The sequence below is a fragment of the Bos indicus x Bos taurus genome, chromosome 8 (assembly GCF_003369695.1).
Source record: "Bos indicus x Bos taurus breed Angus x Brahman F1 hybrid chromosome 8, Bos_hybrid_MaternalHap_v2.0, whole genome shotgun sequence".
NCBI classification, from domain to species: Eukaryota; Metazoa; Chordata; class Mammalia; order Artiodactyla; family Bovidae; genus Bos; species Bos indicus x Bos taurus.
In genome coordinates this window covers 96,713,815-96,737,908 of record NC_040083.1, presented here as the reverse complement: position 1 = coordinate 96,737,908, position 24,094 = coordinate 96,713,815, and the positions used below count along the sequence as shown (strand labels likewise).

At 44.6% G+C, this 24,094-nt stretch overlaps 1 protein-coding gene across 7 annotated transcripts in view; it reads right to left on the bottom strand.

Annotated features, from left to right (window-relative positions):
* Positions 1-24,094, bottom strand: part of ZNF462 (zinc finger protein 462) — a 157,418-nt gene that overhangs the window by 30,769 nt on the left and 102,555 nt on the right. For all 7 annotated transcript variants that reach the window (XR_003512380.1, XM_027550445.1, XM_027550443.1 and 4 more), the window contains exons 8-10: positions 13,514-13,781; positions 11,497-11,633; positions 1,208-1,431 (exon numbers count right to left, since the gene is read on the bottom strand). Coding sequence is in view for 6 of the 7 variants with exons in the window: in XM_027550445.1 (XP_027406246.1) it covers positions 1,208-1,431; positions 11,497-11,633; positions 13,514-13,781 (629 nt within the window). In the remaining variant the exon portion in view is untranslated. The remainder of the gene's footprint in view (positions 1-1,207; positions 1,432-11,496; positions 11,634-13,513; positions 13,782-24,094) is intronic.

The following is a 24,094-nucleotide window of genomic DNA, read 5'->3' as shown; positions in this document are numbered from 1 at the left end:
GATAAAGCTCAGCCTTCTCTCAACACCCTATAGAAAAATTCTAACCCTTGGGTGTTGATGACTCAGACAGGAATCTTTCTAACTTGGGTTTCTAAGTGCAGAAAAGAGGAACTGTATTTCCACTGACAGCACACAGCAAGAAAAAGGAAACAATACCAAAGTGCTTCTCATTGTGCTTTAAGTAAACACTCACTAGATGTTTGGGATTTGTTGGTTAATTACAAAACATTTCAACAGGCTCTTTTCATGAAACAAATACTAATCATTCCCCCTGCCCCCCTCCACACACACACTCCCCGAACTCTGGACAATATACAAAACCAGAAACAATGGTCTTAATCCGTGCTACGCTATCCTCCGAGAAGTGAGGAAGCCACCTGGGATATCTTACCCTCTGATCAGCAGACTTTTGGAAGAGAATTTTTTTCATAAACCCCGTATTTTATGTCCTGTACCAATTCGTTCCATCCCGCAAATATAACACACATTTTACAGTCCTTATAGTGCTTAGACATGAATAGTAATGCCTTGGAAAATGTCTGTAGTCAGCAATATATTGGGAAACAACTTACATGACTGAGACTCTTGCTGGCAGAGCCATCAGAGAGAAGAGGGGGCCAGTAACTACGGGTCCACAGCCCGTTGCCTAATTTTGTAAATAGTTTTTTTTTTTTTTAAACACAGCCATGCCCATTCATTGATGTCTTCTCTAGGACTCCTTTCTTGCCTCAAGGGCAGAGTTGAATTGTTGCCACTGAGACCATCTGGCCCCCAAAGCCTAAAATATTTACTACCCAGCCCTTTACAGAAAAAAATTATCAAGCTTTGTGATAATACACTTAAAATAATATGGTAAAGTACTCTAGTTAGGGTAAGACGAAAACAAGAAAGGGAAGATACACTCTTTCATAGAAGGGATCGCATATTCTCAGAACGAAATAAAACAGAAGGAAGTGGGTACAGAAGAGACCAAAAGCATTAAGCAGTTAGGCGTGGGGGGTGGCATTATGGATGGTTTTCTTTCCCTCATCTGTGTTCCAATTTTCTAAAATGACCTTACAGTTCATTGATAATGGAATAAACTGAACCTCACTTTAAACATTATTTTAGCACGTGCGTCTGTCCTGCACAGAGCGGCATAGCTAGATTCGGCCCGGCCCCTCCCAACGCCGTGCCGAGGGTGGGAGCGGGGAGGCCAGGCCCCTACCTTATGCTCATCCCGAAGGTGGCTGTCCAGTTCTTCCGTGTGCTTGGTCTCATAGTAGCAGAGCTGGCATTTGTAAGGTTTCAGTTCATTGTGCTTTTCTATGTGTTGCTGGAGGCTCTCGTCACTGGAGCAGGTGAAGGTACACTTATCACAGCGGAAAACTACTCCCTGCAAGTATTTGGACAGTTTGGATCGGCACACTTCAATGGGGACAACCCGCTCTTCTGTGGAAACAAATTGAATACAAAGATGGGAACTTTTACTGATGGAAAGCAGACGGTCTTTCTGGGGAGTATAAGGGAAAATTTGCCCCTCCACTGCTGAAACTTCTCATGGCTGCAGGTCTGTGAACCGTGTACACATGCCACTGCCCCTCCTCCCGCCCCCCAAGTCAACAGTCCACTGGGACACGTGGGTGTTTCTAAGGCCAAAAGCGCTGTGTACTTGATATCCAGAATGACCTATAAATAGGAGTGGGCGGGCTGAAAGGTGCTGTGGATTTCTGAATGGAGGTGATTAAAGGAGGAGCCAAGAATAGAAGTTTCACCAACATGAATGATTATCAACAGCAATTATCTTACTTCCCCAGCAAGTGGCATTCAGGCTTACATAGATGTCCTTAACCACTCCAGCGTCCTTGCCTGGGAAATGCCATGGACAGACGTTCCTGGAGGGTTAAATACAGTCTGTGGGGTCATAAAAGAGTTGGACATGACTTAGCAACTAAACAACAACACAAACAAGATGTCCATAAGGGGTAAGGAAAATGACATTTTTGGAGCACTTATGTGCCACCACTGTATACCTCCCTGGAAACTGTTAGGCCGAAGTTAGTCCCATTTCTACAAAGTAGTAAAACAAGGAACTGAGCTTTCAAGTCCATCTCCAAAGGTCACAGACTCTGCCTAAACTGGGACCCCACCCATGTCTGTCTACCGAACTGCAAATCGGTTCTCTCCCATCATTTCCAATTCCATTCCTGTTTCTCCTTCCAAGACGTTCTCAAGGAGACTGTTTGCCTTTTCTTGAAACCAAAAGAATCTCAAAGATCAAATCTGAAAACAAAGAATCCTGGACACTTTCATTCACTGAAACTCCAACCCCAGCTCGGGAAGAGCTCCCGCAGATGAAATGTCTACAGGCAATCTTCCGGGAGAGGTGGGGTGGGGGTGGCGTGGGAGATGTGGAGGGTTTGTGCCTTTTCAGACAAATCTGTAACGTGATTGTCACCAAGGGAGAAAATAAAAGAGAGAGGATTTGGGTGCTTTTCCCGTTAACGTACCAAATGCTGTAAGGCTGGAAGTGTGTGTGTGTGCTTGTTTATTTTGTACTCTCTCACCCTTGTGTTTAACTGCTCAAATTAAATTTCACACCAGTCTGCCCAGAGTATCGGCACACGCGCCAGATATCCATAACTGGGATAAAATTAAAATCTGTGCTATTTATGCAAGGATCAAATATAGCATGTGTTTTCATGCTGTGTCTGGATTTCAGAAGACTCTGAAAGTTTACAAATGGACGCACACAACATACACTTATATTATTTAGAAACAGCAATGTATTATTAAGTCAGGAAGGCGCGCTATATCCTCGGTCACCAGGAGCAACATTCATAGAGCATCAGGATGCTGTGCGCTGAAGTCGCTCACTCTGGGAGCCCTCCCTCTTGGGCTGGCCTGTGTCTGCCCTTTGGAGAGTTTCTCCCACGAAGGCCTGCCTGCCTCTTAACCAGCACATGCTCATTGCAGGGCAGTCCCTGCCTTGGGAGTCCCTGAATGCAGCAATTAATTGGCCAGCGAGAATGTGGGCAGAGGAAGCGTGGAAGGTTGGTGTCTGCACCATACTCCCGGGAGCTCTAATGCATATGTTATTTTCCCTATACAAAGAGTCAGTCGCTTATTTAGAAATATAAATATTTTTAAACCAAAGTCACAGGCAGCTAAGAAACACATGATTATAATGGAATCCACACATTTTCTTAGAATAGCAAATGTTGTAACAGTCTTCTAACCATTCAGTTAGTTCCATGGTTTTGTGTAAATGGGAGGAGAAAAAAATGCTCTGATGTAAACCAATAAGCCTGAAGGAAGCCAGGGCTACGACGGTCATTCTATGCCTCTAACCCAGGACTTCTCAATCACAACGCTACTGATGTTTTGATGTCAGATAATTCTTTCCTCTGGGAGGTTTCCTATGCATTGTAAGATGTATATCAGCACCCCAGGCCCCTGCCCACTGAAGCCAGTAGTGCCCCCTCCTCCCCATCGTGACAACAGAAGATGCCTCCAGACAGCTGCATCGTGAGAAGGCAAGATGGACCCTGGTTCAGACACTGCTCCAAGCCAAGTGCCAGCTGTTCAGTCCAGCCACCCTGGACGTGTAGACATGAGCAGGCTGGCGCCCATGGCAAGAGATAGGGCTCCAGGCTGAAGCCAGGAGACCGGCCCCCACACCCAACACCTCAGGAGGTCATGGGGAAGTGTTGATGTGAACTTTTCTGGCACGTTCTTTGAGACTTGCATCCCCCTCCATTGCTCTGTGTTTGTTCCTGACTTATACAATTTTGCCATTTCTACTGCTTCCCCGGCTCTTTCTTTGGCTCTGGCCTGTCCCACCTGCCCTGGTTCTGTCCACTTCGGTGGAGACAGAGAACAGCTGGAAGTTTCCACATAACGATGCCTCCAACATCTTGAAGACAGTCATTCAGTTGCTCTCCAGCCTTCCCTTCTTTGCTGTAAATAATCGCTTCTTTCAAACTTGGTTTTTCTTATAGGTCTCCTTTTCAATTCCTTTGGTTAGTTTTCTTTGCAGTTTCCAATTTCACTATGTGTGTCTCAGTGCATTTTGCACAAAGTTGGGAGCGTTCAGAATAATACCTTGGAGGTGAAATTGTAACACTGAATGGAAACAGCCACTCCCACTTATTAAGGGCTCACTACCTTTCAAGCATGGTTATGTGTTGGACTCTCTTGGCTACTTTTTATTCTCACAACACCCTGCAAAGTCAGTTTTGAGAGTCTTCAGCGGAAACTGAAACCAGCTCAGTTGAGCTACTTCCTCAAAGTCAGTCCTCTAATTCAGCACAAAGTTGTGGCCTGGGAGCCCAGGTCTACTGACCTTTGCCTGCATGCACCCTCCTCCGTCTCTCCTATAAAGAACTCTCCAGTCACATCCAATCTGTATGCCGTGCACTTCTCAGCCTTTTATTCCTAATAGTTCAAAATCGCAAAAGCTCTCAGTGTCTAAGGCAACCATTTTTATCTGAATTTCTTTCAAGTATCTCCTGGATTTCATAAAAGGTCATTTCCCTGATGACTTATTCTGAAAGGTATGACTTCCTCATTTCCAAACTAAGACATAATAACTCCCAAGTCTCTTAGTTATATGGGTTATGGGTGTTAATTTTAGAAAACAAAGTTACCTTTTCCCCACCCCCCTTTCTACAAACATGGCTAACAGGACCAAAATAAAAAAATAAGACAGACTCTGAAAGGCGGGCAAAGGACTGACAGCATTTTCTGAATGAGTTATTCATGGTGGAGGCCAGTGAAGGATATGAGCCGGGAGACTGGACTGTTTCCAGGTAGGGCCTGAGCCCTGTCTTGGCTACAGAAGCTCAGCCACTTGGGGCTTTTCCTACAGGGGGCAGTGACAACTGTGGGTCTTTTCTTGACTTCACACCTCTCAAAATTACCCTGGGTAAGAAATCAAGGCCTGAATCACACTCATTGTGACTCAGCTTCCACCACTGACTGCAAAAATATTATGACTTCACCAGTTTTGACTACAAGATAGATCATGTCTGTCATCTGAAGTGAAGTGAAGTGAAGTTGCTCAGTTGTGTCTGACTCTTTGCGACCCCATGGCCTGCAGCCTACCGGGTTCCTCCATCCATGGGATTTTCCAGGCAAGAGTACTGGAGTGGGTGACATCAGAGACTCATACTTAAAAGATACTGAGTGCTGCAGGTGGATACAACACTCAAGAGGCTCCAGCCTGCCGCAGCGCCACACTAAAGCATGTGGGTGCTAAGGTTCATCAAGAGCCCAGAAGTGTGTGCCGGGGGGCGGGGGGGAATAATCTGTAAAATCGCCACCACTAAGGGGGGCGTCGGGGGAGAGGGGGTCACTTCTACTCAAAAGAGTGAAAAAAACCCACATCACCGTGGAGCCCAGAATCACCAAGTAACAATTCTTCCTGAAAGGCAGCCCACAACACACGTGGGTTTCCTCCCCACAGTGTGCCAGGCTGGGGGTAGCGGGGGGTGGGGGCTGAGGGGTGGGTGGGGATTTGAAAGCCACTCACTCCAACCAACTCTGAATGCAGATCGCCATGGTAGAAGGCCTAGACCCCCGCTGAGCCAAACCAAAGATCTATCTGTTACTCTGACTCACAAACCAGTGACAAACGCTGAGGACCAGAAAGCCACCATCCCCAAATATAACCATAAACAGACACATGTAAACGTAAGCACACAGTTCCTGTAAAAAGTTCTGACGTTAGCCAAGCTACCCTCAAGCCAGACAAGAGCTGGGAACTGTACCTTTAACAGGAAGAAGTATGTGATGGGGATGAAGAGAACATGTAATTTCACTGAGTAAGATGAAAGACTGTCAGTCTCACTGTAGTATTTTTTTTCCCCCTCAAGAAAAAATGATACTGATCAGATAAATTAGGGGAGATTAGTTTTGTTCTAAAAACATACCCACCTGCAGGGTTCAGTTATATTTAGCATTTACGTGTGTATTGAGGTTACAGGCTGCAAAAAAGAAACTTTAAGTTTATAAGCCAACTGGAGACCAATCTCAGTGATTACACAGCTCTGTAATTATGAACATTTGATGAAACTGTTTCATGCCTATAATTCAGTTTTTGCCCAATTTCTCAGGTTTGCTATAGGTATATAAGGGACATCCAGGCCAAGCAACACATGAGGCATTCATTGTGCTTCCAATGGTTGTAAGAACTGAGTAGAAATGTACTCTGGCTTCCCTGATGGCTCAGACGGTAAGGAATCTGCCTACAACGCAGGAAACCTGGGTTTGATCCCTGGGCCAGGAAGATCTGCTAGAGAAGGAAATGGCAACCCACTCTTGCCTGCAGAGATCCCATGGACAGAGGGGCCTGGTGGGCTACAGTCCATGGGGTTGCAAAGAGTTGGACATGACTGAGCAACCAAAAACATTGATGTACTCAAACTATTTCTTCCCTTGTTCACTGTCTCTCTTCCTACTAAAGTTCACACTCCTTCAGTGCCCAAACCTTGTCCGACTCTTCCTGGCAGTATCCCTAGAGCTTAAAGCAATGTTAGCATGTGGTGGGTGTTCAATAAACATTTGTAACATGAATGAAAACCCATCTAACATCATACCACTTTCTCCTTGAACCAGAAGTCTCAGGGCTTAATTTTCCCTGGTTACACTGGTCCCATCATGGTGAACCTCATCAAATGTTGATCTGACCTAAGTTCACGGTTCCTCAAAGACATGGGTCTATAATCCTTGGCTTTATCTCTGCTAAATTAGAACTCTCCAGGTATCTCATCAGTACCCCAGCTTCCCAACTGTCTACAGAGTAGCATTCTACTCCTGCAATGGGATCCAAGCCCTCTTTCATTTGGCCAGAATATACCTTTCTAGCCTTGCCTCCTAGTACCTTCTAATTTCACTCTGTAAACACATCTTCCCTCTACTCACCTGGGTGGTTTGTTAAAATTTTCCTTACACTCTGTAATGAGTCAAATGGAGCCCCCAGAAATTTATGTCCACCTGGCCCCTCAGAATGTAACCTTATTGAGACCTGAGGTCTTTGCATGTTAGTGAAGATAAGGTCGTATGGGATTGGGGTGTGCCCTAAAGTTAGGGTAAGAAGAAGAGAGAACAGAGACACACACACAGAGAGAAGAAGGCCATGTGCAGAGGGAGGGAGAGACTGGAGTGATATGGCTACAAGGCAAGGGATGCCAAGCAAAGTCGGGAGCCAGGAGAAGCTGGGAAGAATCTAGGAAGGATTCTCCCCTAGAGTCTTCAGGGGGAACACAGCCCTACGAACAACTGCATTTCAGACTTCTAGGCTCCAAAACGGGAAAATAATCCATTTCTGTTAAGTCCCCTACATAATGAATACACCCCCCTCAAGTCCTCTCTGACTGCTGAAATCTTATCATGGATCAGTTTGAAAGCTACCCCCCCACCACCACCTTTTTCTACTCCAAACAGAAATACATCTGCCACTGTCAATCTCCTAGGTACTTATCACTCACTATCTTAAACATACTTATGCACACACTTCATCTTCTTGAGGAGGGCAGACTGGCTCTCAGGTACCCCATCTTAACCCAAAGAACCCAGCATGGTACAGCAAGGAGCAACCAAATAATACATGTCTACTGAATGCATGGACCAACAGAAAGCTCTCTTTTGTAGCAGCCAATGTGATTTCTCATTCAGATCACCCAGGAGTGGAATGAATTCCTTTTCCTTCCTCCCTATTTAAATACAGCAATTTGTCTGGACAAAAAGCTAAGGAGACTGTATTCCTGCAAACAGCAGCTTATTCTCAGGGCCAGTTCAGAAGTTGTTTTTCTTGCCATTCATTCCAAGTATTTTAATTAACCAAAGTCTCAGAAAGATCTCTTACTGCAGGCCCCAGAGACCAAAGATGTTTATTCATCCACAGAGTAAGGAGAGCACAGGTGCAGAGAGAGCCACGTCTTGTTACTCTGAGATCAGCCCCAACTCAAAACTGCCAGGCAGACACCCACCAACCCTGTCTTCCTTGTCAAGACTAGCTCCCACTGAGCTGCCATCTTGATGGAGATGGACCCCAAAGCCAGGCCAGGACGCAGATGGCAGACAGGCTATCCCAAAGTGCCCTGCCTCCCTGTGGCTCAGGGGTCCCCATCTCTGACCCCCAACCTTCAGACGACTCTATCCCCAGACCCAGATACCACAGCCACTGGAATGCTCAATGGGGTGACGCCAACCACCTTCCCAAGGGTGAGACAGTGATGCCTGGTGGGTAAAGGCGTGGACTGGGGGTGAGGCAGGCCTGGGATCAGATCCCAGCTGGGTCGCTTATTAGTCATTTGACCTGGGTAAGATGCTCAATCTTTCTGAACCTGTTTTCTCCCTTGTTATCAGGGATAACAGTTAACACCCACCACTTAGGGTTTTGTGAAAATTCCATGAAATGACTCACTGGAAAGCACTTAGCACAGTACCTGCTACCTAAAAAGTCCTCAGTAACAGTAACTATTGCTGTTGCTGTGGGTGTTGTCACTATTACAACAATCCTCAAATACTCATGTTCATATCAGATTGTGCACTTTCTGACCCCAATGAGGACAAATTCTACATATGCTGATGCTTCTTCTAATATAAATTACCTCTGTAAACAAACAGAAAAGACTGTAAATAACCAGTGACAGGCAATACGATGGATGGATCATGGGATCAGAAACCTGGGTTGACACACAGCTTCCCTGCTCACGGGCTGGGTGACTCTGGTGGAACTACTTCTACCTTCACGGGTCCAGGGAGGGGGCTCGGGGGGAGTTCACCACTGTTTTCAGGCTGGGGGCAGCATGCACTAATTCACACAGCCCCCCCTCAGGAGAACCCCCTGGAGAAACTCCTTTCAGGTTCCAGCACCTCAGATTCTTGAACATGCAAAAGTCTAATGAACACCCAAAATCAAATTGATTCTGTTGCTGTCTCCCCCACAGAGGGCTGGAGTCCCAGGGCTGAGACAGTAGCCCACTGCTAACAAACGCACAGTATCTTGTGGCAGACACTAAAACTCTAGGTGAGTGTTCTCATACTTTCACATGAACTTTCAACTACTTTTCCCTTATTCTGCATTTGCCCCAATCTCCTCTCATTTTTAATCCTACAGTTCTGCACAACTATCTTTAACGTATCTTCAATTTCTTGTGAAATGACCCTAACTGCTAAGTCACTTCAGCCATGTCCAACTCTGTGTGATCCCATAGATGGCAGCCCACCAGGCTCCCCTGTCCCTGGGATTCTCCAGGCAAGAACACTGGAGTGGGTTGCCATTTCCTTCTCCAATGCATGAAAGTGAAAAGTGAAAGTGAAGTCGCTCAGTCGTGTCCGACTCTTAGTGACCCCATGGACTGCAGCCTACCAGGCTCCTCCGTCCATGGGATTTTCCAGGCAAGAGTACTGGAGTGGGGTGCCATTGCCTTCTCCAAAATGACCCTAAAACACTACACTAAAACAAAGAAAAAATAGTTTTTGCCAGCTTCAAGCCTCACATACATGACAGGACTACAGGTCAAAGTATCATGCCCCCCAGTGAGGGTGGATGATGAAGTGACCGTGTGTGAGAAGCACTGGGTCAGGTGTGGCGTGCTCCAGGCATTAAGTGTTTCTCTCTGCCTTCTCATTTCCTGGACTCTCAGCTCAGGGAAGGAAAGTCAGTGAGCTTGCATTAGGCATCAAGACTCTGATCCCAGCAGGCATGTGTGCGTGTAAGTCTCTGCAGTCACGTCCAAGTCTTTGTGACCCCACCGACTGTAGCCCACCAGGCTTCTCTGTCCCTGGGATTCTCCAGGCAAGAATATTGGTGTGGGTTGCCATGCCCCGCTCCCGGGGATCTTTCCGACCCAGGAATCAAACCTGAGTCTCCTGCATCTGCTGCACTGGCTGACAGGTTCTTTATCACTAGTGCCACCTGGGAAGCTTGATCCCAGCAGGCAGCAAATGGAAACTAGACTCCACCGCTGAGGCGGGGTCTTACCGCTCCTGTCTGCTCCACAGTAGCGTGACTCATGGCCTCTTCCAAGCAATGGAGGACATGGAGCCATTGACAGATACATGGGCCCAGGGACCAAAAGCCAGGTGACTGAGGCAGCATACCACAAGGGATCCCAGGAGTTCCTGCCTAAACATTCCTGTACGGCTTACTGGCGGACGTCCTCGCCAGCAGGCATCTCACGTCTCGAGTCTGCCTGGGGAGAAGGGAGACCTAAGGGTGCTGAAGGTTAATCTTCCGTGGGGTCTGCAGCAGACGTGGGTGACATGTCACAAAATGCACCAGCCAAAGGCAGTGGCTCTGGGGAAATGCCCCCTGAATACCCAGCATTTCAGAGTAACATCTCCGCAGGGCAGCAGAAGACACTTAATGCATTTGAGTCTCAGGTGGCAAATACTGAAAAGCATTCCTAGGTTAGAGGCAAAGGAAGGAAGATAGGCAGGAAGAGGAAGCAAAGGAGGGAGGGAGGAAGGAAGCAGAGACAGAAAGGTCAGTAGGTGGAAATAGTAACGGGTATTCTAGTCATCTTTTTCCATCCACCTCTGGCTGGAATCTCTTCCGGACAAAGTATAGTTGTTGCATATTTTTCCTTCCAATGCAGAGGGCACATGTTGTTTAATGGTATTTTGATTGGCCAGCAGTAAACTCAGTTCAAAGAAAAAACCAAAAAGAAATATCCCAATATATCACTAAAAGAAGTATCCCAATATACCAAAGGAACCAGCGTTTACAAACACCCAAGATGCATCCACATGGAACACGCTAGACACCCAACACGCCACCTCAGAGGCAGTCATCACCTCTTTATGGAGAAGAGGTGAAACACAAGAGGCTTTAAAAACAGAATTTAAACCCACAGTCTATGGCGTTTAACATGTATCAGACTGGGATTTCCTGGCAGTCCAGTGGTTAAGACTCTGCCCTTCCAATGCAGGGGATGTGGGTTCAGCCTCTGGCTGGGAAACTAAGATGCCACATGCTGTGTGGCACAAAATATTAAAAAAATAAAAATTAACATATATCAGGCTACTTTTAGTTTTAAGAATTTTCTCCATCCACTTCAAGGGAAATCCCACATTCTGCTTTGGAGATCATCATTTTGGTCTTCCTTCAAAGAACTGCTTACAACTACAGGGCTCTTCACCTTTCACCGTTGAGTTCAGCCACCCACTCTGCTTCTCATTCACTCCCTCCTTAGCAAGGTCATGAGAGCAGAAGACCCGGGATGTAAAATCTCTCTCTCACAGGGAAGCCCCGCAGAAGTGTTCACTGCGGACTCCATCACCTTTGCCTCTCTCCAGGTGGAGGAAATCCTCTCAGCAGAAAGATGCTCTTACCCTGTTGGCTGTCACTGGGGTGACCGCTGTGATTTCTTTTGGGGAGATAAGGGAAGGAACAAGGGACTGGGGAAAAGGAGTTGCTGCCACCTTGAGACAGCTTCCCTCTAATGCCACCCGAGCCACCCTCCCTCCACCCCTTGCATCCCAAGAAAACCAAGCTCAGAAGGTTACCTCGGTGCAGCACAATGTGGTCGATCATGTTGCGTTTGTATTTGGTGTGATAGAGGCAGAGAGGACAGCGGAGATCTTTGGGGCCCTCCTCGGGGACCGCCGAATGCCCGGCTTCCACATGCATAGTAAAAGCAGATCTGGGAGGGAGCGGGGAGAAAGGCGATGAGTGGGACCCAGAAGCATCACATTCATACCCCTTGCCGGCAGTCCTATGGAGACACCCTGCTGCGGGGGTGGGTTACCCAAAACTATAGTGGTTCATCGTGCTTGCTGAGCACAAGTTCCTCAATTATTTGGGCAACGACTGAACACTCTTCTGCAGTGCTAAATTTCTTTGGGGGAAATTTTGCTACTTGGCTGGGCTCAGGGTAAGTTTGGAAAAAAAAAAGAAACAGACTCCCCATTTTATTTTTGAAAATGAGCAGTTGCCTGTTAAAAATATAAAACAAAATCCCTACGAGAATGGATTTCTCATCATGCTCGGAAGGAGAAGCTGGGATGATTCATCAGCTGCCTCGGTGACTCTTCCCAGGGAAGGAGGGAGGGCGGGTTGCTTGGGAAAGCAGGAAGGTCAATGACCACGTAAAGATGCTCAGAGCTGTTGTACCAGCTCGAATGTGGAGGGTACCACTGCCTCCCTCGCTCCATCCTTTTTAAAACTTCAAATTTTACAAAGCCTTAAATGTCTCATAAAAATGGATGAAACCCAAAGTTTAATGGGCAAGGTCCTCTTCTTGTTAACCCGAGTGCCTCTCTCTGGGGAAACATGTACACCTGTCAATGGGCCCTTGTTATCTGAGTCCTTCTCGACTTCTCTCAGTTCTAAGGTCACATACATATTTATCTATAAAACAACTGAACCACATTAACAGTCAGAGATGTTACACATTTTCCATCAAATCCCAGTGACTAAGATGTTGCTGGAAAAGAGACTTGTTTTTCTATCAATTCAAGTTTGGAGGGGTTATGAAGCCCATCCTCGCCAGCCTCTCCTTGTGGAGTATGTATTGAAATACTGGAGAGACCTAAAGCCCAGGCCCTGACTGCAACAGGAGCAGATAATAATAGCTTCATACCTGTAATACAGCATCTAATCTCATTATAATAGCTTTCTATGATACAATAACATTTTGCATTTCCTTTGTGTTTCCTTTGTGCCAAGCAGTATGCTAAGCACTTTATAGCTTCATTTATTATTATTTTACTCCTCACAAGAGCCCTATGAGGTATGTACTATTATTATCTTTATTTTACAGATATGGAACCAGAGACACAGACAGGTTTAGTAACTTGTCCAAAGTCACACCAGCAGTAAGTGGCAAAGCTGGGGTTCAAACCCTGGCAGTCAGGCTCCATATTCTACACTAGTAACTATGACCCTAAGTGGAATCTCCCAGGATGAGATGAAATCACAGGAGCTTAGATTAAATGAGAGGAAGCACTCCAATCTTTGTCATACTCAGGAGCAAAAAGGACTGTGGATTATCTTTTTCTATGTGGGGACAATCTTTCTGTGATTGTTCAAATTTAGTCTTCCCAGTGTGAAGTCTTGGTTCTCTTTCAATAATATGATCTTAAGAAATAAGAATTCTTTACAAGGGTAGCAGACTGTCACTATCGCTGGATGTTCTCTCTTGACTTTGACTTTGCTTCTGAGAAGACTGTTTTTCCCAAAGACAAAATAAAAAGTGGGGAGGTGGAGGGCACAGATTTCCAAATGGGAAAATACTCACTGCTTCACACGCTGGGTCAGGGAAATCCTTTACACTTCTTGGGCACCCATTTGCTCTGATTTTTAAACTCATTTGTTCTCATATAGCTCTTCATCCCTTCCCCAAACCTAAAAGCAGTATCTGGAACTAGCCTCTTTTTGTGAAGACTGGACCCGACTTGTTCATCATCCCTTGGGCAGGGCCTCCCTTGAACTCCAGATAGAGGAGTGTAAGGGAAGAGTGTAGTGAGGGGCGGAGCAGGCGCAGCCACCTTGTTTCTCAAGGCTGTTCTTCGCATCACTTACTTAAAGCCTGTGTAAAAGGAGCAGTCTTTGCACTTGAAGAGCTTCTTCCCGCCATGCTTGTCCCTGTAATGGCGCCTGATGCTCTGGATATAGCCAGAGGAGAATTCACAGAATTCGCAGTGAAGAATGGCTTCCGTTTTCTGCTCAGCGCCCCCCGCGGCCCCAGAAAGAGGCACGGGGCTCACACGGCTGTTGTTTCTCGCCAGAGCAGCGGACTGATAGTGGTTCAACTGCTGCTGAACATCTGGAGGCTCAGAGTAGGATGAGTCTGTGGACAGACAGGGGAAAATGACGCCAGACACAGAGAACACAGTGGCGGTCTGACACTTGAAAACCCCTGAAAGAAGTTTCGAGTACTTTTCTCTTAAGGGGGCTGACTGTGATCCCAGCTTTCATCTTCATTTACATTCTACAACGCATCTCTGGGGAAAGGCAGGAAGGGAGGAAGCGTCACTTCTTTTAACCTGACTTTGAGGGTTCATGGCATTTAAAAATAAAATTCTGAGGTTAAAGGTTTCAAAGTGAAGGAAGAAAGTAAACTGTTTTTTAAAGGAAATTGCAGTGTGGCAACAGGCTGCCACAGAATACCCGTCCCTGTAGGTGAGATAAATGAACCCACATAATGTACACAGGCATCCTCATGAGAAAGCAAAGTAGGAGATGCAGTATCTCCAACTTTGCAGAACAGAATTATTCAAGCCAACCGGAAAAAAAGAAAAAAAAAGGGTCTTCAACAGAAATGCTCAAGCACATGGCACTCACAAATATAAAAATGTTTTATGCCTTTGCTGTCAAGCGATTTAAATTTTAAAATATAAAAATCCAATAGTGTTCTCCAGGAATGGATGTTTAAAGCTTAGTCAGCATTAAGATGGAGATTTATTCATAAATCCCATTAAAATGAAATTCCAAACAAGTCTCCCTGAAAGGTATTTTGAAAGTTTTGCAATTTGGAGGAAAATGTCGGAAGCGACAGGCACAAATCTTAAGCCTGTGAAGCTCTGCTGGCATGCGGTGGGGAAATCTGATGTAAAAGGTAGGTGAGAAAAATCTCAGTTTCCTCTTTAAATAATTTTTTTTTTTAAGTTTTAGAAAGAGAAAGGAAGTGAAAAATAAAAGGTCTTCAACCTTTTCCCAACACACCGGTCTGAATGTTGAAGTCAGGAATTCACCAGCACTTGTCATCAGCATTGTCCCGTATAACCTATGGCTACCCATGAATGACACAGATGGGCTCTGTGAATCCCATACAGATGAATCTCAGTGTAACTTTCCTTGAAAAGGAAACAAAGGGCTCTTTTCTTACGCTTTTCAAAAAAGCAGGGGTGAAATGGGACAGAAACTGTACCAGCCTCCTCCTGATTTGATGGACACTTAATTTTCCAAAGTGTGACTCCCCCAGGTGGGACACGTGGGGGCTCTGTAAAAACCCACATTTGATGAAACTGGTACCATCCATCCCGTCGGCCTCTTTGAAAGGAAAAACAATGACAGCAGCTTCCTGTATTGTGGGGCCACCTCCTGTTTTCAAAACACTAAAATACCTCCCCTTCTTGTTTTCTCCTCCCGCTCCTCAATTTGTATTCCTCAGGATTGAGGAAAAGAAAAAAAAAAAAAACCCTTTGGAAATTGTAAACAAACCTGCCATACACACACACAAATAAAACAAAAGGAAACTTGAACAATATCTCCGAGCCTCCATGGGTTCATTACCAGGTGTAAACCGAAGACAAAGGAAGAAAGAAATGACACAACTGAATTCATTTCACCCGATTCTTTTTATCTCCTTTTTCTTTATTCCTCGACCCTAGTTGATGAACCCACTCAGGATAAGAATAATGCAATTGTCAACTTCTCTCTTTCCCTCAATAGCAGGTTTGTTTACCATTTCATGGATTGTTTGAGATGTTTTCTATTTAAGCTCTCAACACTAGTTTCTGTTTAAGACACACACACAATGAAGCAAAAGGCACTCTCTGCCCGCCTCTCTTGTTAACAGGAACGTGAGCTCCTGGGTAAGCACCACCACCCTGGTCAGCCCTAACCTCTGGGCAGCACTGGTTCTGGCTTGACCTCAGTTCTGCAGGAAAGAAATTCTGCTACTGACAAGGCCAAAGTCAGGTCCAACTGCCCTGAGTTGTTGACCATTCACAAGTCTACCTAGAGACCAAGTCAAAGGAACAGTCCATTTCTCAGTAAGCAGCTACCACTGCCTCCAAGGTGGGCTTCCCAGGTGGCTCAGTGGTAAAAATTCTGCCTACCAATGCAGGAGATGCAGGAGAATTGGGCTCTATCCCTGGGTGGGGAAGATCCCCTGGAGAAGGAAATGGCAACCCACTCCAGTATTCCTGGAGAATCCCATAGATGGAGGAGCCTGGTGAGTTCATGGGGTTACAAAGAGTTGGATACGACTGAGCGCCTGAACAAAAACTGCCTCCAAGACTCAGCACCCGCTTCAGTGAGGCCCACAAGTTAGCACGGATGCTACCTTGGACACAAGACACTGGACAGCTTCAATCCCTTTATACCAAAATCACAAAGCGGCTCCTAATGTGATGATAAACCAGGTCTATCTGTCTCCCCTACCTTTCATCACCCCTAGTCTAGCACATGAACAACTCTCTTGGGTAAACTTTCCCAAGCATTTGACAATACGTTTTTTCTCGTTTCTAGGGACTAAGGCATATTAATTACTCCATCGCAAAAAAACAAATTCTTGGATTTTCACACCGGTACTTCTGTGATATGAAACTTGAAGAAATAAAAATGCAAGAAGTCGTGGAGAAAGCATTCCAAGAGAGGAAATTCATCACCTGTCTCAAATGGCAGTGTGAAAAGAACAACTCTACATACCTGTGTCATAAAATCCTTCTTTCCTGGTTAGAATCAGGTGGGCAGGTTTATTTACAAAAATAAGCAGATCCCACCACTTAGGATACATTTGAAAGAATGCCAAGGTGACAATTTTGGGGTCTCCTGAGAGCTTTATTGTCCTCTATCATGCCAAGACACACTCTTCCTCGCTCTCACTTGGAGTTTGTGAATAATACAAGCTTTAACACTTCAGGCACTAAAATGACAAAGATGTGAGTATATCTGATTTCACTTATCCCCAAAAAGTCTACCTACTGAGCTACATAAAATCCCAGTTTGTTCACGAGGCCTGGCCAGAAGAGCAGAAGAGGGTGGTTTTGTGCCCAGTTAGAAAGACAAACAGATTGTTAGCAGTGAAGGGTATGTCACATAAGTTAAAAATCATCATTAAGGCTATTTTCTTTCATTCCAAGCTTAAGAAAGGAAAGTAAAAAAAGAAACCCTGTGCTTGCTCAGAGGGCCCAACTTGTGGTCATGGGAACATACAGCAGGTAGAGTACAGGAGAGTGAATCCAGAGAAAAGCCCTGTACCCAACTGCTGGCCACACAAGTTCCCTCTTTACCCCTGGCATGGCCAGATATATCTACAATGGAACCAACAGCCAAGAGGGTGTCAGTCCATCCATTCTTAATCCAACCCTGAGATGTGCAGTTCAGCAAAGAATGTTGGTCTCTGACTTCCGACTACTTATACACCAGAGTCTGTAAGGCCTCCTCAGATGACCATTTTGCCTTTTTAAGGTCTTACAAATAGCTGAGAAAAGAAAAGAAGTAAAAGGCAAAGGAGAAAAGGAAAGATATATCCATTTGAATGCAGAGTTTCAAAGAATAGCAAGGAGAGATAAGGAAGCCTTCCTGTGTGATCAATGCAAAGAAATAGAGGAAAACAATAGAATGGGAAAGACTAGAGATCTCTTCAAGAAAATCAGAGATACCAAGGGAACATTTCATGCAAAGATGGGCACAATTAAGGACAGAAATGGTATGGACCTAACAGAAGCAGAAGATATTAAGAAGAGGTGGCAAGAATACACAGAAGAACTGTACAATAAAGATCTTCATGACCCAGATAACCACAATGGTGTGATCACTCACCTAGAGCCAGACATCCTGGAATGCTAAGTCAAGTGGGTCTTAGGAAGCATCACTATGAACAAAGCCAGTGGAGGTGATGGAATTCCAGTTGAGCTATTTCAAATACTAACAGATGATGCTGTTAAAGTGCTACACTCAATATGTCAGCAAATTTGGAAACTCAGCAGTGGCCACAGGACTGGAAAAGGTCAATTTTCATTCTAATCCCAAAGAAAGGCAATGACAAAGAATGTTCAAACTAAGACACAATTGCACTCATCTCACAAGCCAGCGAAGTAATGCTCAAAATTCTCCAAGCCAGGCTTCATCAGTATGTGAACAGAGAACTTGCAGATGTTCAAGCTGGACTTGGAAGAGGAACCAGAGATCAAATTACCAACATCCCCTGGATCACAGAAAAAGCAATAGAGTTCAAGAAAAACATCTACCTCTGCTTCATTGATTACGCCAAAGCCTTTGACTGTGTGGATCACAACAAACTGTGGAAAATTCTTCAAGAGATGGGAATACCAGACCATCTTACCTGCCTCCTGAGAAATCTGTATGCAGGTCAGGAAGCAACAGTTCAAACTGGACATGTAACAAAGGACTGGTTCCAAATTGGAAAAGGAGTATGTCAAGGCTGTATATTATCACCCTGCTTATTTAACTTATATGCAGAGTACATCATATGAAATGCCAGGCTGGATAAAGCACAAGATGGAATCAAGATTGCCAGAGGAAATATCTATAACCTCAGATATGCAGAAAACACAACCCTTATGGCAGAAAGAGAAGAGGAACTAAAGAGCCTCTTGATGAAAGTCAAAGAGAAGAGTGAAAAAGCTGGCTTAAAATTCAACATTTAAAAAACTAAGATCATGGCATCTGGTCCCAACACTTCATTGCAAATAGATGGGGAAACAATGGAAACCGTGAGACTTTATTTTTTGGGGCTCCAAAATCACTGCAGATGGTGACTACAGCCATGAAATTAAAAGACGCTTGCTCCTTAGAAGAAAAGCTATGACCAACCTAGACAGTCCATTAAAAATCAGAGACATTACTTTGCCAACAAAGGTCCATCTAGTCAAAGCTATGGTTTTTCCAATAGTCATGTATGGATGTGACAGTTGGACTATAAAGAAAGCTGAGTGCTGAAGAATTGATGCTTTTGAACTGCAGTGTTGGAGAAGACTCTTGAAAGTCCCTTGGACTGACTGCAAAGAGATCAAACCAGTGAATCTTTAAGGAAATCAGTCCTGACTGTTCACTGGAAGGACTGATGCTGAAGCTGAAGCTCCAATACTTAGGGTCACCTGATGCAAGGAACTGACTCATTAGAAAAGACCATGATGCTGGGAGAGGTTGAAGGCAGGAGTAGAAGGGAATGACAGAGGATGAGATGGTTGGATGGCATCACTGACTTGATGGACATGAGTTTGAGCAAGTTCTGGGAGTTGGTGATGGACAGAGAAGCCTGGTGTGCTGCAGTCCATGGGGTCTCAGAGTCGGACACAACTGAGTAACTGAACTGAACTGATAGACAGAGTTTAGGAAATTAAATTATGATTTATAATTGCAGTTATAAAATAAATTTAACTAAGTTACATGGAGCTATTCATTTTGTAAACTGTCTATAATAGGAAACTGATTTTGTAAAAGCAGGCTCACACTAGAACTTTAGCGTGGACAGCTACAGCGTTCTAGGTGTGGGTTTGGAAGTTACCAACAGCCAGCACTGAATTCCCAAAACTACTGCGTATGGCATAGATTCTCATCCCAGTTTTACCAATGAGGTTGTTGGGGCTGAGAATGGTTGGCTACACAGGTACTGAGAGGCAGAGGTAGGATTTGAACAAAGATCTGTCTGACTTTAAAATATGAGTCTTGTCTATTACGCATCTATACTCAACAGGTTGACCTCTGGGGTCCCACAATGCAAGTCAGAAGAACACCAAATAACACCTGAGTGTTCCATTGGCAACACACTCATAGCAGAGAGGAGAAAGAGAAGGTGGCACAAAGACAGAAAGTAACATCCAAACGGAGAGAAATTAGAGAGAAAATAACATTCAACTGAATACCAATAAAACACTAAAATGAGCACATGGGGAAGAAAAGAATCAACAAGGTAAGATTCCTGGGAAAGAAAAAGAATAGCCAACATTTCAAAATGCTCTATAAAAACACACAAAAACCCAGCAGGTATTTGCATACACGTGCTGCGCAAGTAAGCACGGCCAAGCACCCAGAACTGGAGATGTGCCGGCCCACATGTCCTTCGATTAGATGCTGGGTAAACTGCCCTCAAATAATCATGCTCTAACATGCCTTAGGGGGAACTTGGCTGGGAAAGAAAGGTATCCGAATACCAATGGGAGACGGGTGCTCTCTGTGGCTCTTGGACAGCTCAGGACTTCAAACCATAGAAAGCGTTAAGTTTCAGATTTGACCTCCTGCCACTCCCATTCAGTCAGGTTCCTGGAGAAATGGGAAAGTTCTGACTCTCATTCCAGTTCCCCAGAATTCTGGGCAAACCAATGTTAAGTATCCATTCAAAGAGTTTTTTTCTTTTTTCTCCAAAAACGCACCAGCACAGAAACGATCACTGGAAATCTTTTGAACTCTGGAAGAACAATAAACCATGACAGAATGAAGCTTGCTTGAATATTCTGACTCTACAAACACTTGGTGGACACCCTCTTCGTGCCAGGCCATGAGCAGGCTCTAGGGACTCAAAGTCAAAGAAGGTGTGAGGTGGGACTTCCCTGGCAGTACAGTGGTTAGGACTCCACGCTTTTACTGCTGGAGTCCCGGGTTCAATCCCTAGTCAGGGCATCCCACAAACCACGTGGTCAAAAAAGTCAAGGCACAGGGGGTGGGGGTTTGATACCTGGTCAGGGGATCCCCCCAGTCATGAGGCACAGCCAGAAAGAAAGAAAAAAGGCACTAGAGGCGCCTTCCACAAGCCCAGATCTAGAGACACAGAGTAGCTGGCTGTTACGGAAATACATGCCTGCTCCACATCTAACACACTTCCCGCCACTGACTGAAGGAGTAAAAGAAGCAAAGAGAACAAATGATCAGTAACAGGGGAGTTTAACTATTGCAACATTAAGGAAGACACAGGGAAGAGTTAAGAGTCAATTGAGCAGTAAATTGTGGGAGGACAGCCCCCTAACGTGCTGAGTGACCTAAAAAGGAGGCTGTACAAGAGGATCAATTCTCAATTTTCTACAGCTCTGCAGAGAAGGTGTGAGTGAAGGTGAAAAAGTGGCAGAAGTACCTTGGTGCCAGCAACCACATTTTATTTGAGCTAGATTTTCAAGCAGACTTAGAAGAGAGGCTCTTGCATCAGGGAGAAAGTACCAGGAGAAAATAAAAGACAAGAAGATTTCAGGCAAGCAAATGTTAGATGTGGGTGTGGGGGGTGGGGGATGGTTAAATGACACCCATTCATTCAGTAAACATTTACTGAGTATGTAAGTCCACGTGAGACCCTGTTCTGGAACAGGTGGATGCGGTCCCTGCCCTCAAGCAACTCACCATCTCAGGCAGACGTGTAAATAATTGATGGGGACACCCTGCACCCCCAGAGAAGTCTTAAGGGAGCACTTATCTCCATGGTCCTAGTGGAGAAGACAAAATCAGCCATACACGGTGACTGACGGAAATGGGAGTGAGAGAGACAGAAGGAGGATGTCAAGAAAACCTTGATTTCCACTAATAAATGGAATTAGTATCAGCTAGTGTGTCTATTAACGAAAGCAACACCAAACATGGAGCTACCTAAGTGTTCAGCTCACCACACCTCCATCTTTAGTCATAAATAGAAATTAAAACAACTACATTCTTTTCACAACAGGGAAAAAAGTGACTTAATGCCTACAGGGAAAAGAAAGAAAGATCAGAGGATGAGTCTGAGTGGGAAACTGTACACTGGAGGCTGAAAGAGATCGCTTAGGGGAAGATTAAACATCTTCAGATCCTAAAATAGCATAGTGTTCAAAATGATGAACGGATTATGATTTTCTTCAGAAAAGCAGGTGATTTGGCAACTAAAGGTTGGCAGTGTAAGAAAACAGAAACAGAATATTACCTGTAGATAATTTAACAACAAATTTTCTAAATGCCCGAAGTTAGGGGGTTGGAAAGTGTGCAAGTATTAGTGGCTCAGTCATGTCTGACTCTCTGTGACCCCATGGACTATAGTCCTCCAGGCTTCTCTGTCCATGGAATTCGCTAGGCAAGAATGCTGGAGTGAGTTACCGTTTTCTTTTCTCCAGGGGATCTTCCCAACTCAGGGATTGAACCCAAGTTCCCTTCATTGCAGGCAGATTCTTTACCATCTGAGACACTAGGGAAGCCCATGGGGGTGGGACCTAAATGTGCTGGAAATACATCCTACTGTTTCTGGAAAAAGACTGACAAAGGCACACTAACAATGGTAAGAGAGCAGGCTAAAGACACACTTCAGTTAATAGCCAGGAAGCTTCTGGAACAGCATCAGCTCCCATCATACAACGGCTAAGAAACCCAGGCAAAGGACAAAAGGGTCCAAGGATTTCCATGGACATTACAGCAATGCAGGGATCTGCTGGTAATGAGATAAGAGAACCTTCCTACTTTATTGGCAAACTTAGACCGGACCTGAGTTCATCTAAAGCTGAAAAATGGTGTCTGGCAGACGCCTTAAACTCAGCATGCTGCACACAGCCACCATCTTTGCTCAAACATCTCCTCTGGTGCTCCGAATGTGCGACAGTGACTCAACGCTTCATTCAAGCCCAAAGTGTGGGACTCCTCCTTTCAACTGTCAGGCATTTCTTATGGTAGCACATTTCCCAGAGACACAGATCACTTCTCACTTCCAATCACCTTCCTCTCCAGGCCCCTGCCTTCCTTTCTCACTGTTCATTCAGGTCCATAGAACCCATATGGGCATCTCTAACACCCTATGAGCTGGTCTTTCTTCCTTCTAGATCTATTCTACTTTGGCAAGTGTACATGTCACAGACATATAATGTATATCACTTTTTACAGGAATATGATAATGATGCCCCAGGGCTCAAGGATAAAGTCTATTCCTTGGTACACATAGCTCAGTAGTTTGGTCTCACCCTGTGCTTCCAGCCTCACTTTTAGTTAATTTCCAATTCCTTGCACTTTCTACATATATCATCGTTGGGAATCCGTGGTCAAGAACTACCCGAGGCTCTTCCTCTTCTTCATGCCCAGCAAACCCCTACCCATCCTTCAAAGCCCAGCCCAACCCTTCCCTCCCAAACCCAGACAGAAACCTTCTCTCCTCTGTGTTTTGCCAACACACATTGTGATCCTCACCTGGACCTTATCAGACTTCAGCTTACACTTATAAGTTCTCTTAAGCAACCTCCACCAACAAACTTGGGCATATCAATGCCTTGACCTTAAAGCATTCCATTGCAACAGGAAACGGGCTGGTTGTTGGGACTTTCTCTATCAGGCCGACCCATTTTTGCTTTCAGCAGTTGTGTTAATACTAACAAAAATCAGTCTTATTTTCTCTTAAATTTTTTTGTACTTGTTATATTTATAATTGAGCTTATTCAACTTAATTAATATTACTAAAAAGGATGAAAGATGGGTATAAAAATTTCCATTTCTATGAAAGCTATGAAAATGCTTTGAAAAGATTTGAGAAAGTTGCTAAAAAAATTATTGTCAAATTACATTTTGGCAAGATAAAAGATTAAAGAGAACATAAAAATCTAGAAGGACTCTGCTCTAAGACTCTTTCATAAATGTCTAAATTATCATTCAACTTAAAAGAAACCTAAAACCAGAACTAGTATAGGTGATTGTGGTTTATGCAAGAGAGAAAAACGGGGAATTCAATCAAAAGACCAAGTTTGATCCTACAACACAATCCTGATGAATGAATTTTTTTTTATTTTTTGGCTGAACCGCACGTGGGATCTTAGTTCCCGACCAGAGATTGAACCCATGCCCCCTGCAGTGGAAGTGTGGAGTCTTAACCACTGGACTGCCAAGGAAGTCCCTGAATGAATGCACTTTTAAATGAAAATAAAACACTTAAGGCATTTTCAAAAGGATTCCCTGCATTAAGAAAATTTCACATATTACTGGGAAACCAGGTCTGATTATATCAAATAAGTTTCAACTGTATCTGTCCATATGTTTGCCCCTATGCTTCGTTGCTCAGTAGTATCCAACTCTTTGTGACCCCATGGACTGTAGCCCACCAGGCTCCTCGGTCCCTGGGATTTTTCAGGCAAGAAAACTGGAGTGGGCTGCTATTTCCTTCTCCAATGTTTGACTCTATTTTATATTAATTCAGAAAATACTTATTGAGAGGCTTTTATTTCTAAGGCACTTGGGGTACCTTTCAGTGAAAAAAAAAAAAAGGCAAGGATCTTGCCCTTGTGGGACTTACATTTTAGATGGACAGGAATAGTATCCTGTGTGCTTTTATAGCCAGAGACTGACAGTCCTTTCATTAAAAAAAGGTACTTAAGAAAATGTTTGTTGGATTGAATTTGTGAGCAATTTTCTTATATTCTACCCTATACCTCTGTCTATCTAAGTTACAAAAAACTGTATGTCACATAGAGCTGTCAAGATGATTCA